Source organism: Euprymna scolopes, chromosome 9, assembly GCF_053919585.1.
Source record: "Euprymna scolopes isolate OS-2025 chromosome 9, ASM5391958v1, whole genome shotgun sequence".
NCBI lineage: Eukaryota > Metazoa > Mollusca > Cephalopoda > Sepiida > Sepiolidae > Euprymna > Euprymna scolopes.
Window position 1 is genome coordinate 151,541,328 of NC_136490.1, and position 19,011 is coordinate 151,560,338.

The window sequence follows — 19,011 nt, forward strand, 5'->3', positions numbered from 1 at the left end:
ATTATTAATTTTAACAAATAAATGTTTATTTTGCAAAATCTTTGCGTTGTAATTTTTCTTTTAAACGTATAACATACATATTTCATTTTAAAATTTAAACAACACTTATAATTATGAGGTGAGTTTCAATTAATGTGGCGCAATTCTAGAGGTTGGAGGTTCAATTTGCAGTGTGGGCGATATTAAAAATACAATTGTAAATTACTTCAGTTTTCTACCATGTCATGGCTGACGGAACGAGAACATGTATTGAAATTCGCAAATGCGTAGAGCACTTTTGCCATTGCATTTCAGGAGTTGTATTGAACCATTCTTCTTTCCTCTTTTATTCAAACGTGATTATCACGAGAGGCACCAAATTTCAAGATGTGAGAAATCCATTCAATGCTGCCAAGACTAGGCTTCTTTCCTTCAATCATTACAAGAAACCTTCTCTACCACCAATAGCAATGGCCAAGAACACATTACCTGAAAGTACTTCCTTTAAACTCCTCGGCCTAACGTTCACAGGGAACATGAATTGGAACAGATACATTGAGAGCATTGCCAAGGCTGCTGCAAAGAAGATGGGCTCTCTCTACCATGCTAGAAAGCTACTTATGCCTGGAAGTATCCTGTATCTCTATAAAGCCACCATTCGCCTATGTATGGAGTACTGTTGTCACATTTGGGTTGGTGCATCTGCTACTAGTCTCTCACTCATGGACAGGGTTACAAAAAAGAGTCGCCAACCTGACTCTGATACCCTCCAGACTCTGATACTTTTGTAAATAATTCAGACGAAGCAAAAAGAAGTGAAGTAAAATGATTATGTTGTGAAACAGATATTTGAATCGTTTTAAGCAAATTATCTTTGTCGTATAACTCATTAAATAATTTTTATTCATAACCATTCCAACTTTTTCGAACGTCCATCTTACATTTTGCCAGGAAGGCTAATTTAAGAAGTACTTTTTTCTTATTTCATATGTAATACTGAATTGATTTTAATGCAAATATGTTCATCATGTAATAATTTTAAAAAAGAAATATATATGATTATTCCGATTATCCTGGAGAGATGATTGATGACATGCACTGAATTGTGAAGCAAAAGTTGTGTAATCTCTACCACTCCTCTCTTAATCTTAAACCAAACCAACAACGGTAAATTTAAGGATACAATAAAAAATATATCATGTATTTTTTAATACTGGGCGCAGGTGATTTTTTAGCATAAAGCAGATATTGGCTATCCGACAACAATAATGGTGGAGAGATGGCTAAGTGTTTAATGACACCGACTGACAACCTCGGTGTGCCAAGTTCAAATCCACTTCTTTCCACAAAATCACTTTCACTTGTTGGCAATCTTTGTATGGTCCTTCCTATAAGTATGTGATGTCTTTCTAATGAAAATTATAACTAGAAAGATGCACGTTCGTACATCAGAGTGACAAGAACAATCCGGTAATCCTGGAGTTATGACGGATGGCAAGCACTGAACTCTGAAGCAAGGGTTGCACAATCTGTAACCCCGTCCTGTCCTGAATTGGCACTTGAGTCCAGTGGCAAGAAGTTCAGGATGACTAGAAACGATGCTGGGATAAGTGGATAGCTCATATTGCACCTGATATTCCCAAATGGTCACCCATTTTAGTATTGACCAGACTCAACAATGCTTAACTTTATGAACGAACTTTCTCTCCCCAATAAAACCTTTAAAACTTCCATTAGGTTTCTGTTGTGGAGACGCCCACCAATTAACATAGGTGGGTGAGTGAGATATATAAAGGTATCAATCACCAATACCGGGGGAGTCCGGCAACGACCGCCAAATAGGCAAGACGCCTATGTTGCCTCCAGTAAGACATGCAACACACCACCTGCCAGAATATCTCCAACTGAAGTATATCCGAAGACATATAAATATGCATATAACTTTTCTGCCTAATATATTATTGTTATACCTTTACTTTCCGTGTTCTTGTTAATTATTTGTGCAGACACAACAGTTTCCATACATGAGTTTCATTCGCACAAGTTAAACAGGTGATCGACAGTCTCACAACTATACAGGGAAAGATCCATGTAGGAAATCGACGGCTGAGCATGCATATAAAAAAGGCTTTCATTAATTGATCGTTTTTTTGATAGCTCACTGGCAACACCTGTTATATAGTCGGCCTATATAATTTATTGGTTTCAATTTTATTAAATGCATGCAAAACTATAAACATGTTCTCATTCTTTTGCCAGGTTTTTTTTTTTTAAATGAAAAAATGTAAACAAACTTGTGACTTAACAAGTTTGTTTACATTTTTTCGTTCATCAACTGATAGCATATGACAAGAGAGAGATCGGTCAGTATGTGGTGTGGGTTAGGATTAGGGTTAGGTTAAGAGAGAGATCGGTCAGTATGTGGTGTGGGTTAGGGTTAGGGTTAGGTTAAGAGAGAGATCGGTCAGTATGTGGTGTGGTGCCAGTGCAGGAAGACAGTAGAAATGTCATTCACTGCTCGAGTTGCTGGCTTTCTCTAACTTGTGTCTTTGTTTTCTTATGTCTTGGCAAGTGCTCGTCTGAGCTCCAATCTCTGGTCCCCCCTCGCCAATCTTTCACGAAAAACACCCGTCTAGCTGAAACCACTGTCATTAATTTTCCCCACTCTTTATCTGTGCCTAAATCAAAACGTAGATTCCATAAACAAAGCTTCTTTTTTAGAAGTGCACGCCTGTGGAACTCTCTTCTTTTTACCTGTTTCCCACCTGACTACAACTTGGATGTCTTCAAGTCCAACATAAACAAATTCCTGATGAACTGCTCCCTTAAGTAAGACACTTTATCAAATCTCCAATACTAACGATTACTACAATACTATCCCATTGATTACTGTACACGCAATAACCCTTATCCCCGAGTGGTTTTTGAACCTTCATAAGTGGTGACTTCCATGTAAAAAAAAAAGAATGTCTTATATTGGCATCAAATCTTGTATTGGAATGCTTTATTGTGTTCTTTGAAATGCTTATTGTCTTTGGTCGACATTCGATCGGAATGTAGGGTTGACATCATTGCTCAGTAATCAGCAATCTCTCTTTAGCATTGCATGTGTACACCATCCAATATTTTCTGGTATCACCAGTCACCTATTTGTTGCGTAGATATTTTGCTTGCTCCTGCATATTGTCATTCTGTGTTATGTAATTGGGCTGATAAGATTGCAAATTCAGTCGCAACAATGGTTACAGGTAATGCCATTCAGTTCAATAACAAGAATAAAGCAAATCAAAAAAGACAGTAGAAAATGGACTTTCATATTCGCTAACCTTGTATGGCATGTGTTCTTTAGAATTGTCTGATGTAATCCATGCTTCCTTTGTTCCAGCTCGTTTGACTCGTTTGTCTGTTCTCCACCAGTTCACTGTTTTGATGCCTCATTGTAATGCAGCTTTCTGTTCCAGTAGCTTCTTTCCAAGAACTGCAAGGTTGGATAATGTTATTCCTATCCACTGTTTTGATTCTACATAAAACCTTGGTCTTTTCAAGACTAAGATCAATAGACATCTTCAGTCTTTGTGATATTGTTTATGTTAGCTCTTTACATCAAATAGCTTCACACCTTGTCTGGAGCGATTTTCATTAAAAAATTCTCACTTTTCTTGTTTTCTCCTTTAGACCTCACACTCCATGTTTCAGACCAAGGGTGAAGATTTAATACGTCAGAATCTATCCATCTAGCACTTATTGTATAATAGTATTTGACCTTAAAATAGCATTTTTTTTAAGTTCCTTATATCAAGTGGCTACATGCCTTGTCTGGAGCGATTACAACGTCTGTTCATGTCTTTTCTGTACATTGATTTGCTTTAGTATTATTATATCTTGATTTTAATCTTTGTAAGAGGGCATAAAAGTGGTGAAAAACTTTTGTTCACAGAAATAATTTTATCAGTACATGGGTATTTAAATAAGTTATTATATAAAGGGCAGCTAAAACTTGAAAAATACACAATAAACAGACACAAACTTTGTATTTGTTTTAATGAACATAATCCCAGATGCATAATATCTAAAAAAAAAAAAAAAAAGAAGAAGAAGAATTATCTGGCGGTGAAATGGTGGTGTGTGAAAAGGGGGAACGGGAGAATGGACAAGAAAGAGATAAAAGTTATGTTACACTTTTGCCCAAGGCAATGCCAAGTGTCCATGCTAGTTTTTCATATTAGTAAAAAGAAAAGAAGAAAAAAAAAACCCAATAAACTTAAATACTTTCATTTAATGAAAAATTACTAAATTATTTTAATTAATAAAAACGATTGTTTGAATTTATTTAAACATTATTAAATTATTGGATTCATGTGATTGATACTTTGCTATGCAATAAATATTTAACTAGTACAAAAACATGTTTATTTTAGACAAAGACTGTCTATTCATCCAGTTTTCACAATTCTCCTTCCAATACAACTTTAAAGCCCACATCAATTATAAATAACTGTAGCCTGAGAATTGCTTATAGCCAAATAATAAAGCATGGGAACTGACGTGCTGTCATCCATAGAATTGATTGATTTTCAATTTGAATGATGGATTCTGGCTTTAGAACTGACTAATCAATATTAAATAATAGAATTCTCTTTTAAACTCTTTAAATATATTTTCTGTAGACATGGCCCATTAACCTCATCTGTCTTTTTCGTATTGTTCTTATTAGAGACCTTTCTGTGTTTGCCATTTCTAGTAGCTGTTGATTTGCTTTCTTTTCTGTCCGAGATATCCTCAAAATTCTCATCAAGAACCAAATTTCAGTTGCCTTCCTTGTGGTGTTGTTGACTGTTCAGCACTTACAACCGTATAAAGGAACAGACCACACATACATTCATAGCATTCTGACTTTGGTGTTCGTTTTAATGTTGCTGTTGGTCATGATTGATGACAATCTCTTGAAGACAATTTTAGCTGTGGCTATGCACCCTTGTATTTCAGCAGTGCACTTTCCATCAGATGACATCCAGTAGCCTAGATATTTGAATTTATCTTGTTTAAATGTTACACTGCGACTTTGGAGCTTGCATGTTGGAGCTTGGAAGTTCTTGGATATTGTCATGTTTCCCAAAGAAGCAGAGTGAGAAACATATGTGAACAGCCTCAACACCTGCGCAATGCCAGCAGTGATGAGCAACAATGAATTCATGAATGCATTGAGGGGGAGAGGTAGATGGAGAGCCATAGCCGCCAATGCTTGTGCCAAGCAGGACACCACTTGAATGAATGAAATATACTTTATGATTCAATGAAACGTGGTTTAAAATGTAAAGAAGGATAAAATGGAGAAGTGCAAGTGTTGTGTTGTTGGGTGGTTTTTATATGACTGTGTATATACAGTACTAGATATACATACGTGTGTATATAGTTGAATCATGATTCATTGAATGTGTATACGTCATCATCATCATCAGGACGGACTCCTTGCCCAGACCAATGTGACTCTTCCTCTCCAGAGTTTCCTGTCTTCCATCAGCTGCCTCAGATCTTCAGGTTCACAGTTAGCGTTGTGTGCTATTTGCTGGATGTACGTGGATCTAGGTTGTCTTTTGCTTGCGTGTCCGTGGCGTGGAGTCCATAGCAATACATCACTCACCAATTCATGCTTGCTCCTCAGACAATGACCAGCAAATCGTAGGCGTCTTTCTCTGATGGTATTAGATATGGCAGGTAGGTTGCCATAAAGTTGCTGCTTCGTGGGATGATTTTGCCAAGATATATTTAATACTGTTCATAGCATACGGTTGTATGTGCCATCTAGTTTTCTTTCCAATCTTTTGTTGAGTGTCTAGGTTGTAGCACCGTAAACAAGGACAGACTCTACCACTGGCCTGAAGAACTGCATATACGTGGCACTAATAAATGTTATGTTCTTATCATAAACGGACCATATGTATATATTTACGCTGTGTTGTGTAACAGACTGTTGTCCTTGTTCCTTAATTGTCTATTTTACGGCACATTATTCATCTCATCTAGTGGTGTTGGTGCGTGCGAGTCAGAACATATGATGACATGATGACATACCTGTTCCTGCTGTTGGCTGCCTCTGTCTTTTGGCCCTGCCTGGGGGATTCGTCAATCATCTTTGGGGGAGCTGGAACCTGTTGTAACAAAGACGCTTCAAAACGCACCCAAGACGAATTATTGTTTTTATATATATTTTTGTTCACTCCCAGGCATTTCGTCACAGCAGAACTGGAACGAATGACCATCTTTGGCTTGGGTTTCTCTACATCTCCATTCCGAGACCTCCTAGTCTCCCCATGAGAGAGACTTTTTTAACCCATCTTGCTCATTCAACATCTCCAATCTAACTCAATGATGCTTGCGCAAACTGGAACATGTGACATGCAACACATCACGTCTGGTCACATGTTGGGATACTTTCCGGTGCAAATTGACCAGGTTACAGAGTTTGACAAAGTGTAACAACCTGTCAAAGCATGGCTTCAAGTCTCTGTTGTAGACTCAACTTTAGATAGATAGATATTTATATAGACAGACAGAGGCAGCCAAGTCTGTTGCCAAGGTCGCTGGAAAGATGGTGGGATCCTTCTACCGCTCCAGAAGATATCTCACTACTGATGCAATTCTCTATCTATATAAAAGCCAAGTACGTCCAAGGATGGAATACTGTTGCCGTATCTGGGCAGGAGCTGCTAAAAACAGTCTATCCTGCCTTGACAGAGTACAAAATAGACTTTGTGGCTTAGTGGGGGATGCCCTTTTCTCTACCCTGCAACCTCTCTCCCACAGAAGAGATGTTGCGAGCCTATCCTTGTTTTATCGTTATTTCCATGGCAGGTGCTCCTCTGAACTCCAATCTCTGGTCCCCCCTCGCCAATCTTTCACGAAAAACACCCGTCTAGCTGAATCCACTGTGAAAAATTTCCCCCACTCTATAACTGTGTCTAAATCAAAACGCGAATTCCATGAACAAAGCTTCTTTCTTAGAACTGCACGCCTGTGGAACTCTGTTCCGTCTGCCTGCTTCCCACCGGACTACAACTTGGATGTGTTCAAGTCCAATGTTAACAAATTCCTAATGAACCGCCCCCTTAAGTAAACACTTCATCAAATCTCCACACTAACGTAATGCACTTGCAATAACCCTTATCCCTGAGTGGCTTCCGGTCCTTGATAAGTGGTGATCACTGTGTAAAAAAAAAAAAAAATAGCTAACTAGCTAGTTAGTTAGGTAGATAGATAAACAGATACATCGATAGATACACAGATAATTAGATAAACAGATAGACAGATAACAGATAATTTACTGCTAATTCCTTCCCCCCTTTTTTATCAAAATGTATGGCAAAAATATACATTTTCTATTTTTCTAGTTTAAATTAAAAGAACTGCATATGCCCACTCCACTGGCAATGAAAGCTGTCATACCATAATCTACTGTAAAAATAAAATCCTATGCCATGTGCTGCAAATCTTTTCATCATGTCGAAAGTACAACTTCATCATGGCCCTTTTTTTTTTTTTTTTACATAGGCATCACCACTTATCAAGGCCCAGAGGACACTCGAGGATAAGAGTTAAAGAATGTACAGTAAAAATTGGACAATTTAGTAATGGAAATTTGGTAAATTTGTTAACAAGTGGAATGGCTCATCAAGAACTTGTTTACATTAGACTTGAAGACAACCATATTGTAGTCAGCTGGAAAGCAGGAAAACGGAAGACAATTCCACAGGCGTGCAGTTCTAAGAAAGAAGCTTTGTTCATGGAATCTACGTTTAGGTTTAGGTACAGATAAAGAGTGGGGGGGGGAATTATTGATAGTGTTTACAGCTAGACGAGTGTTTTTTGTGAAAGTTTGGTGAGGAGGGGACCATAGATTGAAGATCAGTCGAACACTTTCCATTAAAATAACGATACAGTAGAGACAAACTCGCAACATCTCTTCTGTGGGAGAGAGGTTGCAGGGAAGAGAAAAGGACATCTATGAGGCTACAAAGTCTATTTTGAACTCTATCAAGGTAGGACAAGTCCTTTCTAGCAGCTCCTGTCCAGATATGGCAACAGTATTCCATCCTTGGACGTACCTGGCTCTTATATAGATAGAGAATTGCATCAGCAGTGAGATATCTACTGGATCGGTAGAAGGATTCCACCATTTTTCCAGCGGCCTTGGCAACATATTTGATGTATGTGTTCCATTTAAGATCAGAAGTAAAGGTCAAGCCCAGAAGCTTGTCAAAACTTGAGGCCTCCTCAAGACGAGAACCATTCATTTCAATTGATGCCAGATGTGGATCAGAACGTTGATGATGTAAAGAGAGAAGCTTGGTTTCAGATGCATTAAAAGTAACCAGCCACTCCTTTCTCCATTGTACCTCGTGCTCAAGATCAGAGGAGAGAGAATCGGAGAGAACTTGGTCGTTTACTGTCTTAGATGTGCTACCATAGATGGTAGTGTCATCAGCATAAATGTCTACGAATGATGTAAGGATGTGATTTGGAAGATCATTAATGTCGATCAGGAAAAGAGTTGAGCCCAGAAAGGACCCCTGAGGGACTCCAGCATTAATACTATGAGCTTCTGATTTTTGCTCATCAACTATTACTCTTATGAACCTATCAGAAATAAATGACTTAATAATTGTGGCCTCTTAATAAAACCAAATTTCAATTCCAAGAACATCTCCCCACTCCTATTGACATTACTTGTGGTCGATAAAATACTTGGTAATTAGCCCAACAACACAAATTGAAGCCCTTTTGCCTCATCAACATGGGTGAATCATTGTTCCTGGCTTTAAAGACAAGCTCTTCTTTGTAGATATGGCACCAAAAAAACTTCAATATCTCAGGCCTTACACCCCCTATCATTATCAACATTCAAACATACTATTAATATTGGGGAACAAAACAGAAAACCCTTTCTACAGCCTATCTGATGGTCAGCACTCTAATTTCTAAGATATCCTTTAACATACAAATTCACTCGGATTTCACCAGATTTGGGGGGGGGCACGACAATCCGACCAGAGTCATGGAAAGGAAAAAATCCACATTCTAACTAACCTAACAATTTGCACCATCTCTACAGCACCTAGTGGACCCTTAACTAGTGGACAGGTTTCATGTATAAATTCTATCTCCTGCCTGGGTGTTGAGGCAACCAAAATCATACAACTCTAAAGGCCCAAACCAGGTATCTTGATCAATCGCTCCCCTTACGGAAGAACTTAATATGTCAAAATGTTGGCTCATCATTTTTTTTTATACCCCTCCTTGTCTCACTCGAGTGATTGCATTGTGATGAACTTCAACCGCCATCACACCATCCCACCAACCTGTTTAGGGATCCTTCAGCCCTAAAAATTGATACTTCAGCCAATTTACCGAAGTGCGTGTTGACAGGAATAAGTCTGCTTTGTTCGCTGTGTGGAAAAATTAATGCTCCGGCTGATAACCACAGCTAGCCCTTTCTGGCTCACAGCCCACAGAAACACAGATCCCCAATCTGAGGAGCTTCTCACTCCCCATTGACTACTCGTTCTCGATGGAATCTCAAAATAATCTAAAAAAAATGAATCATCGCAACTCACTCAGAAAACATATTTTTTGCAGATTGTTACAAAATTGTTTTCAATTTCAACCTATTGTTGACCTTTGTATCTTATAGCGCTTTGTCTATCTTTTTTTTTTTTTTCTATTTCCTTTCTCGGTATACCACTTAAATATTTTGTCTTCTTCATTTTCTTTTTTAGTTTTTTAAAAATAATTTACATCATTTAACATTATTTCTTAAGTATGCCCACAAGCTAAAGATCACTTGACTCGCCCCATCTGCACAATACAATACAACACAAACAATGAGGAGGGATTAAATATTTTTTAATGTAGATCCATTGAAAGTCAACATTTTGTTTTGCTTATTTTGTAGGAACCTAATGGACCCATGCATCACTTATCACGAAATAAATAATATTTATAGATGGCATTTTTGTTAAATTATTTTCTTCTTTGGTATGTAATTTGCTGTTAAGTATCTAAGCAACTTTTCATGTCTGCTAGTCATACAGTCAGATCCAAAACATTTACTAAAAGATTAATTTATAATTGTGTTATTCCACTTTAAGCAATTTTCTTAAGCAATCAAAATCTGCCATTTTCAACCTTCGTTTTCAATCTTTTCATACTCTTGTTCATCATCCGATTGACAATCTGATTAAGTTCTATCCTCGAGTGGATTTTAGCCTTAGTAATTGGTGATTATTTTTTAGTAAAAAAAAAAACAACATTTTTCAAGTTGCATTGAAGTACAGAAGAAGCTAATTTTAAAGTTCTTCTAACCTTAAACTTGTGGGACCACGTGCTCCCCCACTTGACAAGAATTGCTGATCTTAATACAGTTTGCTATCATCTTCACTTTAATCCAGTTCTGTCAACGTCACTTTAATCCAGTTCTGGCTTTGTCACCACCTCTCACATAATCCGACTGCTGAGGGACCATGTACAGGTTCACAAGTATAAAACAATAAAACAACTCAAAACACAAACTAAAAGAGAAACAAAAGACTCCAATACATTCTGTATATATCGGTTGGGATCTGGGTGTGTGACACCATCATAGGAAACAACCCTCCAAATGCTAAGGTCCACATCTACATCTGCTGTTCGTCAGTTGATGTTGGCTCATTTCGATCTTCTCCAAACCATAACCTGCACTTAACTGTCCTAAACTGGGAAATGTCCTCAACTTATCCAAACTCAAGACTGTCCATAAACAATGCCTAACTGTGGCAACATTCATTACCATTCCTCAAATTAACCATAAACTAACTCTAAATATATTGATCTCTATAATCGGTCATTTGATCCCAGTCATCTGTCACACCTTGATTAATAACACTATTTCAGCTGCCTTTTTGTACCTTGGTGAACAACTTCCACTCGATTGTCTTTCTACTAATCTTACTTCCCATAACCTTTGTTCTGCTGATAAACTTATTGCCTCTTTTTTATTTTTACTTCCTAACACTTTGGGAGAGAAGGGGAATGCCAATAGTATTACACCTTAAAATAAAATTCTTATTGGGGAGAAACATTTAGATTTTGTTTTCTGATCACCTCAAAAATTGTAACTGGTTTTTTTTTCTGAATAAATGGATGATTTTATAAAAACATTTATGATTTCTCATGTTTCACGTCATTCATTTGATTATTTTTTTTCTTTAAAGGTTCAGTTACCTGAATATCAAATTCGTCAACTCTGTGTTGCCTCACGTACCATTTTCTTGGAGCAGCCGATGCTTTTGGAACTGTGTGCTCCTGTCAACGTGATGGGTGATATTCATGGCCAATATGATGATCTTTTAAGACATTTTGATAATTGTGGTTATCCGCCTAAGACGAATTATATCTTTTTGGGGGATTATGTCGACAGGTGAGTGAAATTTTGTTTTTTAACAGATTACATCTATTTTGATTTTTCTTATTCGTCCATCCTGTCGACTGGGGCTTTAGAATATGCTGACTGTGCTTCTGTAGAGAGGTAAGACTCCCCACCCCAATGAGGTCACTTGTTGTCCGTGGGTGGCAATCTGTAAGGTGTCAGAACGGATTCCTGGTGGTTGAGCAGTCATTGATCTGGCAACAGAGTGGTCAATAGCTTGCAACACACCACTTTGACCCTTTCTTGGTCTGATGGCCAGTCAGATGGGGCCGAATCCGATCAATCGGCTTGTTCTGACATGTTCTAGCTCATATACAATTATTCTTCTCCTACCCATATTATCCGATCAACTCTTATGCAACACTTCCCAACCCTTAATATTATATGTGCTAGAAGGCAGGGGCTGAGGGTCAGTTGTGCTAGAAGGCAGGGGCTGAGGGTCAGTTGTGTTAGGATAAAGAACTGATGACTCCTGTTAGATTATTGAGCAAAACAAAACTCAGAATTTGGCAGAAGATCGGATTTTTTTCTTGGCACAAGTATATTGGCATTGTATACCAGTCTCAACCAAGGTTATTTTCATCGGTCCACCTCAGCCAATGGTTACCCTCTTGGTTCATTCCCAACTGTAGTTGGACTCTGTGATGGATGGACCGATGAAAATCCAAACTCAATCACAGCTTTCTCTTTTAAAAAATCCCAATTCCAATTCAGATTCTGAAGCCGAATTAGACTTCCCAAAATTTATTATCATTGAATCATTCGGTGAAATGAAACTGGAAAAATTATCCCCTTTTTTGATTGAAAAAGTTACATCAAGTAGATCAAATCCAAAAAGATGTTAAAAATCTTCAAAATGGCAATCTGCTAGTAGAAGTTAAAAAGAAGAAACACACAGAAAATCCACAATATTAAATGCAAAGCATATCCACATGCTAGATCAAAAGGCATAAGAAGCAGAGAGCTTTCATTAGCAACACCAGGAGAAATATGAAATGGCATTTAAAAACAGGGTGTAAAGGAATATAAGAGAATTACCATCAAATGAAACAACAGAACTATGCAGACACATACATATATAATCATCAATGCCAGAAGATATCCGGATTGGCTATACGATAGAAAGGGTTGAACATTTTATACCAGCTCCCCTGCGATGTCTGAAATGTCAGAAAGTTGATCATCAGAAAGACATTTTCAGAGTACACCAAGTGTTTGGAAAGTGTGCTGAATGTGACCCAAACCACACAGAGAGTGCAAAATATATAAAATGTGCCGTGAAGAACACCCTGTTTTCTCAAGGACCTGCAATGTCTACAAAAAAGAAAAGGAGATAACGTATGTAAAACATGCCAAACATTTACCATTCCCAGAAGCTAGAAAAAAAATGTTGAAAGCTATATGGGAGCAAAAGCATAATGTTGTACAAAAAAACAAATCAAAAACTTCCAAACTTCGCTTAAATAGAAAAAGTTAATAAATAGCCATCATTTCAAGAAAATCTTTAAGAAGTATATTCAACAGAAACAAACGGTTGAATCTACAAGTGAAAAGTGCCAAAGATTCACCAATCCAACCTCCGAATTCTAACAACGACGTAATTGAAAATAAAACAAAAAATATAATTAAAAAGCAGAATTCAAGTAAAAGAATAACACAACCTGATGTGATAACAATATCAAACAAAGTTGAAGAAATGGAGATTGAAAATAAAACCTCACAAATAAGCAAAACTAAAAAAGAAAATGCATTAAAAATGAACACTATTTCACACGTACATATGTGTATGTATTCCCTACATTCCAAAACTTAGTTCAACGGTATGTGGACTTAATTTTTTGATAACCCATAGTAGTTGATATGCCATAGAACCTAAACAGCTAAATTAAAATTGTTTATAAAATCTATATCTATTGAAAATTTATCATTTGTTAAATATTTGAATATTTAAATATATGAATTTGTTAGATATATTGATTTGTTAAATATATTGATTTGTTAAATATATTGATTTGTTGAATATATTGATTTGTTGAATATATTGATTTGTTAAATATATTGATTTGTTGAATATATTGATTTGTTAAATATATTGATTTGTTGAATATATTGATTTGTTAAATATATTGATTTGTTGAATATATTGATTTGTTGAATATATTGATTTGTTAAATATATTGATTTGTTGAATATATTGATTTGTTAAATATATTGATTTGTTGAATATATTGATTTGTTGAATATATTGATTTGTTAAATATATTGATTTGTTAAATATATTGATTTGTTGAAACTGTTCTTTACTTTTTATTTAACTTTTATAAAATTTGAGTTGGTGTTAAATGACCCAAAATGGGTTGATACACCATAAAACAAAACAACCAACCAATCAAAATCTTATTTGTCCAATTTATAGTTATATTAGACCTCAATAGCAATGCAGCTAACAAATTGATATCCAAGTCCGACTAATGATTTCACCCATTTCATCCTTGCAAGGTGTTCTTTACATTAGAAAAGTGTAATTTGCTTAAGTCTCTTTCTAAAAATAATTATTCTGAAAAGGAAAATTATTATAATGTGTTATTTATTAGGACCCTACCACAGTAATTAGAGATTATGTTCACTAGTATGAATTTCAGGAAAGATTACATAGTACATGTCAGAATAACCTAACAGCAAATGGAAATAGACCTGGTGCAACTATCGTGCGTGAGATGAAGGGGGGGGTCAAAGGTTAGCTTCCGAGACAAACATGCTAAAAGTCAGGTATCAAATGATATTACATAAAAATGTCAGCACATGTTTAGGGTTTCTACATAGTTGGAGCCAGGAAGCGATATAGGTGACATGCGCTCTGAAAATCTATAGAGAATCTGAATGGGTGTTGCCTCAATATCTGCTGTCTTTATCTCTCAATTCCCAAGTACAAGAATAAATAAGGAAGGAATTAATTTTAGTCTCTCTTTTAGTGTCTCTCACCTCATGAACAAAGTTTTCCTCTCTAATAAAACCTTTGAAAGCCAACAAGCCTCCATTGTGTTTCTATACATGAATTTTATTCGCCTAAATTAAACAATAGCAACTAGATGACTCAGCCATACAAGGAATGACCCATATGGAAAAACTGTTGAAATTAGCAATGTGAAATAGTTTTTAACTGCAATAATGTTTTTAGTTTAGAAGAGTTACCCCCTCCCCCATTGTCTGTTTTTTTTATGTCATCCATGTCTCTAACATGATCGTCTTCTCACGTGCTCCTTTTCTCTGACCTCTGTCCTATCGAATATCATTCGATCTGTGCACATCTTTTCATAGTCTTTTTGTTTTACCTTACAGTGACATCATTTCACACACGGCTTGGCATATGCTATAGGCTGGCAGTTGCATATCTTCATTTTTTAATTAAAAGATCACACTCCTTTCTGAATGCTGTCATTTGATATATTGATCATTCTAGAATCAATTGTTCATTCTTCAACTCATCAAAGTCACAGCATAAACTTGTTATAAAGCATTCAAGATTTAAATCATCCAAGTCTGGCAAAAAGCTATTCAATATTTTACAGAGAGTTTCAGTTTTTCTACTCGCCTGTTTATGATATTAAAATAAAATATTGTATAAATATGTGGTCTCTTCACCATCAAATGCTCAGCCTTCTGAACCCATTTGATGACAGACAATCCAATGGCAGATTCATCAAATTTTGGTTATAATCAAATATCGAATCTGTCCATTATATGTAAATAAAAAAAAAAGAACAAAACAAGAAAGCCGGAATAACTTGTATCAATATGATGGTCTCTTCATCAAATCGTTTCTATTGCTTTCTCATGCTTGTTCTCTGTTTTATTCGCTTAGTGTTGTTACATAAGGGAGGGAGAAGAAACGGATTTGGACTTGGACACTTTACTTGAGGGATACTGGTACCCTGGTGATGACGTGTCTATTTTACTAATGAAGAGAAAAAGTTTACGAGAGAGATATTACAAGTGTTTAGAGACGAGAGAACGGGACCCAAGATCCCTTAAACCGTTTGTCTAGTGGTTAGGACACTTGTTGTGGATGTATGTGTTTATATATAGAAGTTCATACCTGGTTTTGCTGCTCTGGGAGAGTCTTCATCTGGGTGGAGCTCTCTTGCTGTTTTCGCCGGGATACACAAGATGAAGACAGATGTTGGGTTTTCAACCTTTTATTCTCCCAGGCATGATCTGCAGATGTCGCCATCGATGGTCTCCACTGTGGGTACCTACCACGTCCCACGTCTGGGGTGCGCATCTCCCCCCTTACTTAGGAGAGAACCATTTTAGACTTCTGCTCGGCTCGGCTTTTTCTGAGAGACTCAACGTTTCACCAACCTTGCCACGTAGCATCACATGACATCCGGTTAGATGAAACGTCACTTCCTGCAACGTGGATTAACTACAAAAATATCTCTCTGACCTCCTCCCACCCTCTCCCTCTCGATCTACTATCTAATAGAGACACAGAGAGAGAAGATAGAGAGAGTATGAAAGAGCCAGAGAGAGAGAGAGGAGAGATGCCCTTTAACAGTGTTATGTATGATAAATATCGCTCTTATGTGAAAGTTCAATGTTGCAAGTTTTTAAAATGGCATGTTGAGGCAGTCATTTTTTCTTTTCTTCTTCTTTTCTATATACCCATACTCAACATGCCAAACAGGAGCGCTGGCACTTTTATAAGTAGTTTCTTCTATTACAAATATTTATAGCCTATTTTACTCAGGGTTAATATCTTTTCAAGCTGGCCTTCCTTGACATAATTGATTGCATCTCATACACCCAGCAGTATGTGATGTGTTTCAAATCACTTTTGTAGTCTTTCTTTAGTGACTGATCATCCAGGTAATGAGGCACATGCTTCATGAGTTCACCCTGTTAATGTGAACTGGCGTAGAACACGTGAATCAAAAGAATCCCTCCATCCTTTGCAGATACCTGTGGCAATTATCAATAAACAGATGTTTTGATGGAGGAAACAGCAGTATCAGTGAAGATCACTTTGCATGACAACCGGGAGTTATTGGAGAACCGTAATACATCAGTCATTGAAATAATCAAATGACGGTTCTTGGAAAGAACAAATCATAAAAATCCGAGAAAAATTAATTATATGATTGATTAAATAACCCATGCAAAGACATTACGCAACCCTCCCCCCATTTCAAATCTAATAAGAATTGGTTCAGTAGTTTTGGAGTTATAGTATGGGTATACATATATAATAGATATTCTGTTTGTTATGTGGATTCAGATTCGGTGCTACCTGCATTCGGAACCCCAAAAGGAAATCATTCATATGGAATGAAATCGCTTTCGTTTTTCATAAAAATAGTTTTTAGCAACCACTATGTCTATTGAAAGACCAAATTCTAAAATTCTTCTGTATTCCTATTACTATATCCATTTCTTGCGTGCACAAATCATTCTTTACAAGATGACCATTTTAAATCTCTTTATCGCAGCAAGTATTTTCTCATCAACCTTATCATTCAGTTATTGCAGTTCTCAGAAAATTACACACGTGTAATATTCTGGCTCAAATTTAAATTCTGTCAAACTTTGACTTTTTAAAAAAAACATTTATTTTAATGTTAACTTTGAAATCTTGTGTCCCTTATAAAATATATCCACTTTATAAAATGTTGAAAAAGTCCTTGGAGAATATATATATATATATATATATATATATATATATATATATATATATATATATATATATAGAGAGAGAGAGAGAGAGAGAGAGAGAGAGAGAGAGTGAGAGAGAGAAGAGAGAGAAAATATAGTAAGTTTTGAAAATACAGTAATTAAGCTACACAGAATTATCTGCATTTCTTTCTAGACTAATGCATAGAAAAAACACGAGGTGATGTCAAATTTCTGTCTAATGAAACAATGCCATTCTGTATCTAGTCTGGTGAACTGCAGCATCTATGATGTCAAAGTTGGTGCTGCAGGCCTGAGCGAGTGATAAGGAAACCTAGGTTTGCCCAGTTACTAGTACCCCCCCTCAGCGTTACAGACAAAATCTGATAGAAAGCAAGCCAATATGGTCGGAACCAGCACAGCTGCAGGAAAGGTGTTGCAGTGCTTCACCATCTGACAATCAGGACCCCAAACCAGATTTTTTGTAAGGGTCTACACCCTAAGCTTTTGCCTTTGCCAAGACAGTGAAGCTATTTGTCCATAGCTGGTAAAAATTTGGAAATGTTTCCAATCTTGATAAAAATAATGGAGATCCTCATTGTATTAAAATAAAAGCGATATTTTTAAGTAATTCTTAAAAAGAATCGGGCAAAATACAAGTCAATTGTTTGATAAAAACCTGATATTGGTTGCTGAAAATGAGAGTGAGAATAACAAAGAATCTGATTGGTTAACTAGCAAACATAATACATGTATATATAAAAAATATGTGACAATATCATGTCCATGCATGAGCCTAACAAGTCCTCACAAGGATGAAATGCAGAAATTAATAAATATTCTAACCATTATGCCAAGTGGCTCTCTAATTTTTGTTGATCACAAAGAAATTTACATTAATATCTTTGAAAATAGTACTCGTTAGATCACTGAAGTTAAGCAACGTTGAGCCTGATCATTGCTTGGTGGGTGATCATTTAGGAATACCAGGCACTGCATGTAGAAGAATATCAACATCTTCCTGCAAGAACTGTAAAATGATAATGTTGTCATCTCTCCTAACCAGGATATATATGGTGGAATGATAAAAATGTCGCCCTAAAGAAAACAACACTACAACTTTATTTTAAAACTTTTATTGAAAAAATTAATTCAAGTAACTTGATTTTGTAGTAGAGCTGACAGCTTAATCACTAAACATCTATACAATTCTACCTCTTAGACATGCATTGGAATTCATTCCTATTCCAGTTAGGTACTTAACAGCCAACGTATGTACTCGGAAGCAAAGCGAACTGCATTACATAACTGTCTCCTCCTAGATAGCTTTGCAATGATTTATACGAAACTGAATACAATGCTCCTTGTTACGCTAAATGGCCATGACTCTTACTTGAAAGATGATATTATCTTCCCTCAATAGAAACACACTTCGTACCTTCAACTTTATTCGCATCTACTAAAAACTTGCCCATATATCTATTTACCTAATTACACATGATTCAAAACTTAGTTTTATCCGTACTATATTGCACTCGCATCTCAAGCCCTCCTGACATCTAAAATATAGTTTGGGCACAACTAGTAGTTCAATTCTTAACACCTACTCACACTTTAATGTTATCCTAGACCCAAGCCAACATGAATAACATAAAAATATATATAAAATTATCTCCTTTCTAACAAGCCTTCTTACAATCATAGTTGCTTACAATGTAGTAACAATGAAATAGCAATGCCCCTAATTCACTTTGAGGAGTGTAACTATTCAGCAGATATATAACCTCTACAAACTAACCCAGTAACATTAACAAACCACGCGGGGTCACAGAAATACCTGGATTAGAACCTAGGCGCGGAGCAAACCCTCTCAGTGCTGACGGACCCAGTAGATCTTCCCA

General features: G+C 36.4%; 1 protein-coding gene across 1 annotated transcript in view; it reads left to right on the forward strand.

The window, feature by feature from the left end:
• LOC145284926 (uncharacterized) overlaps window positions 1-19,011 on the forward strand; it is an 85,298-nt gene that overhangs the window by 3,584 nt on the left and 62,703 nt on the right. Inside the window, exon 2 of the mRNA XM_080134021.1 lies at window positions 11,226-11,431. Coding sequence (XP_079990147.1) covers window positions 11,226-11,431 — 206 coding nt within the window. The remainder of the gene's footprint in view (window positions 1-11,225; window positions 11,432-19,011) is intronic.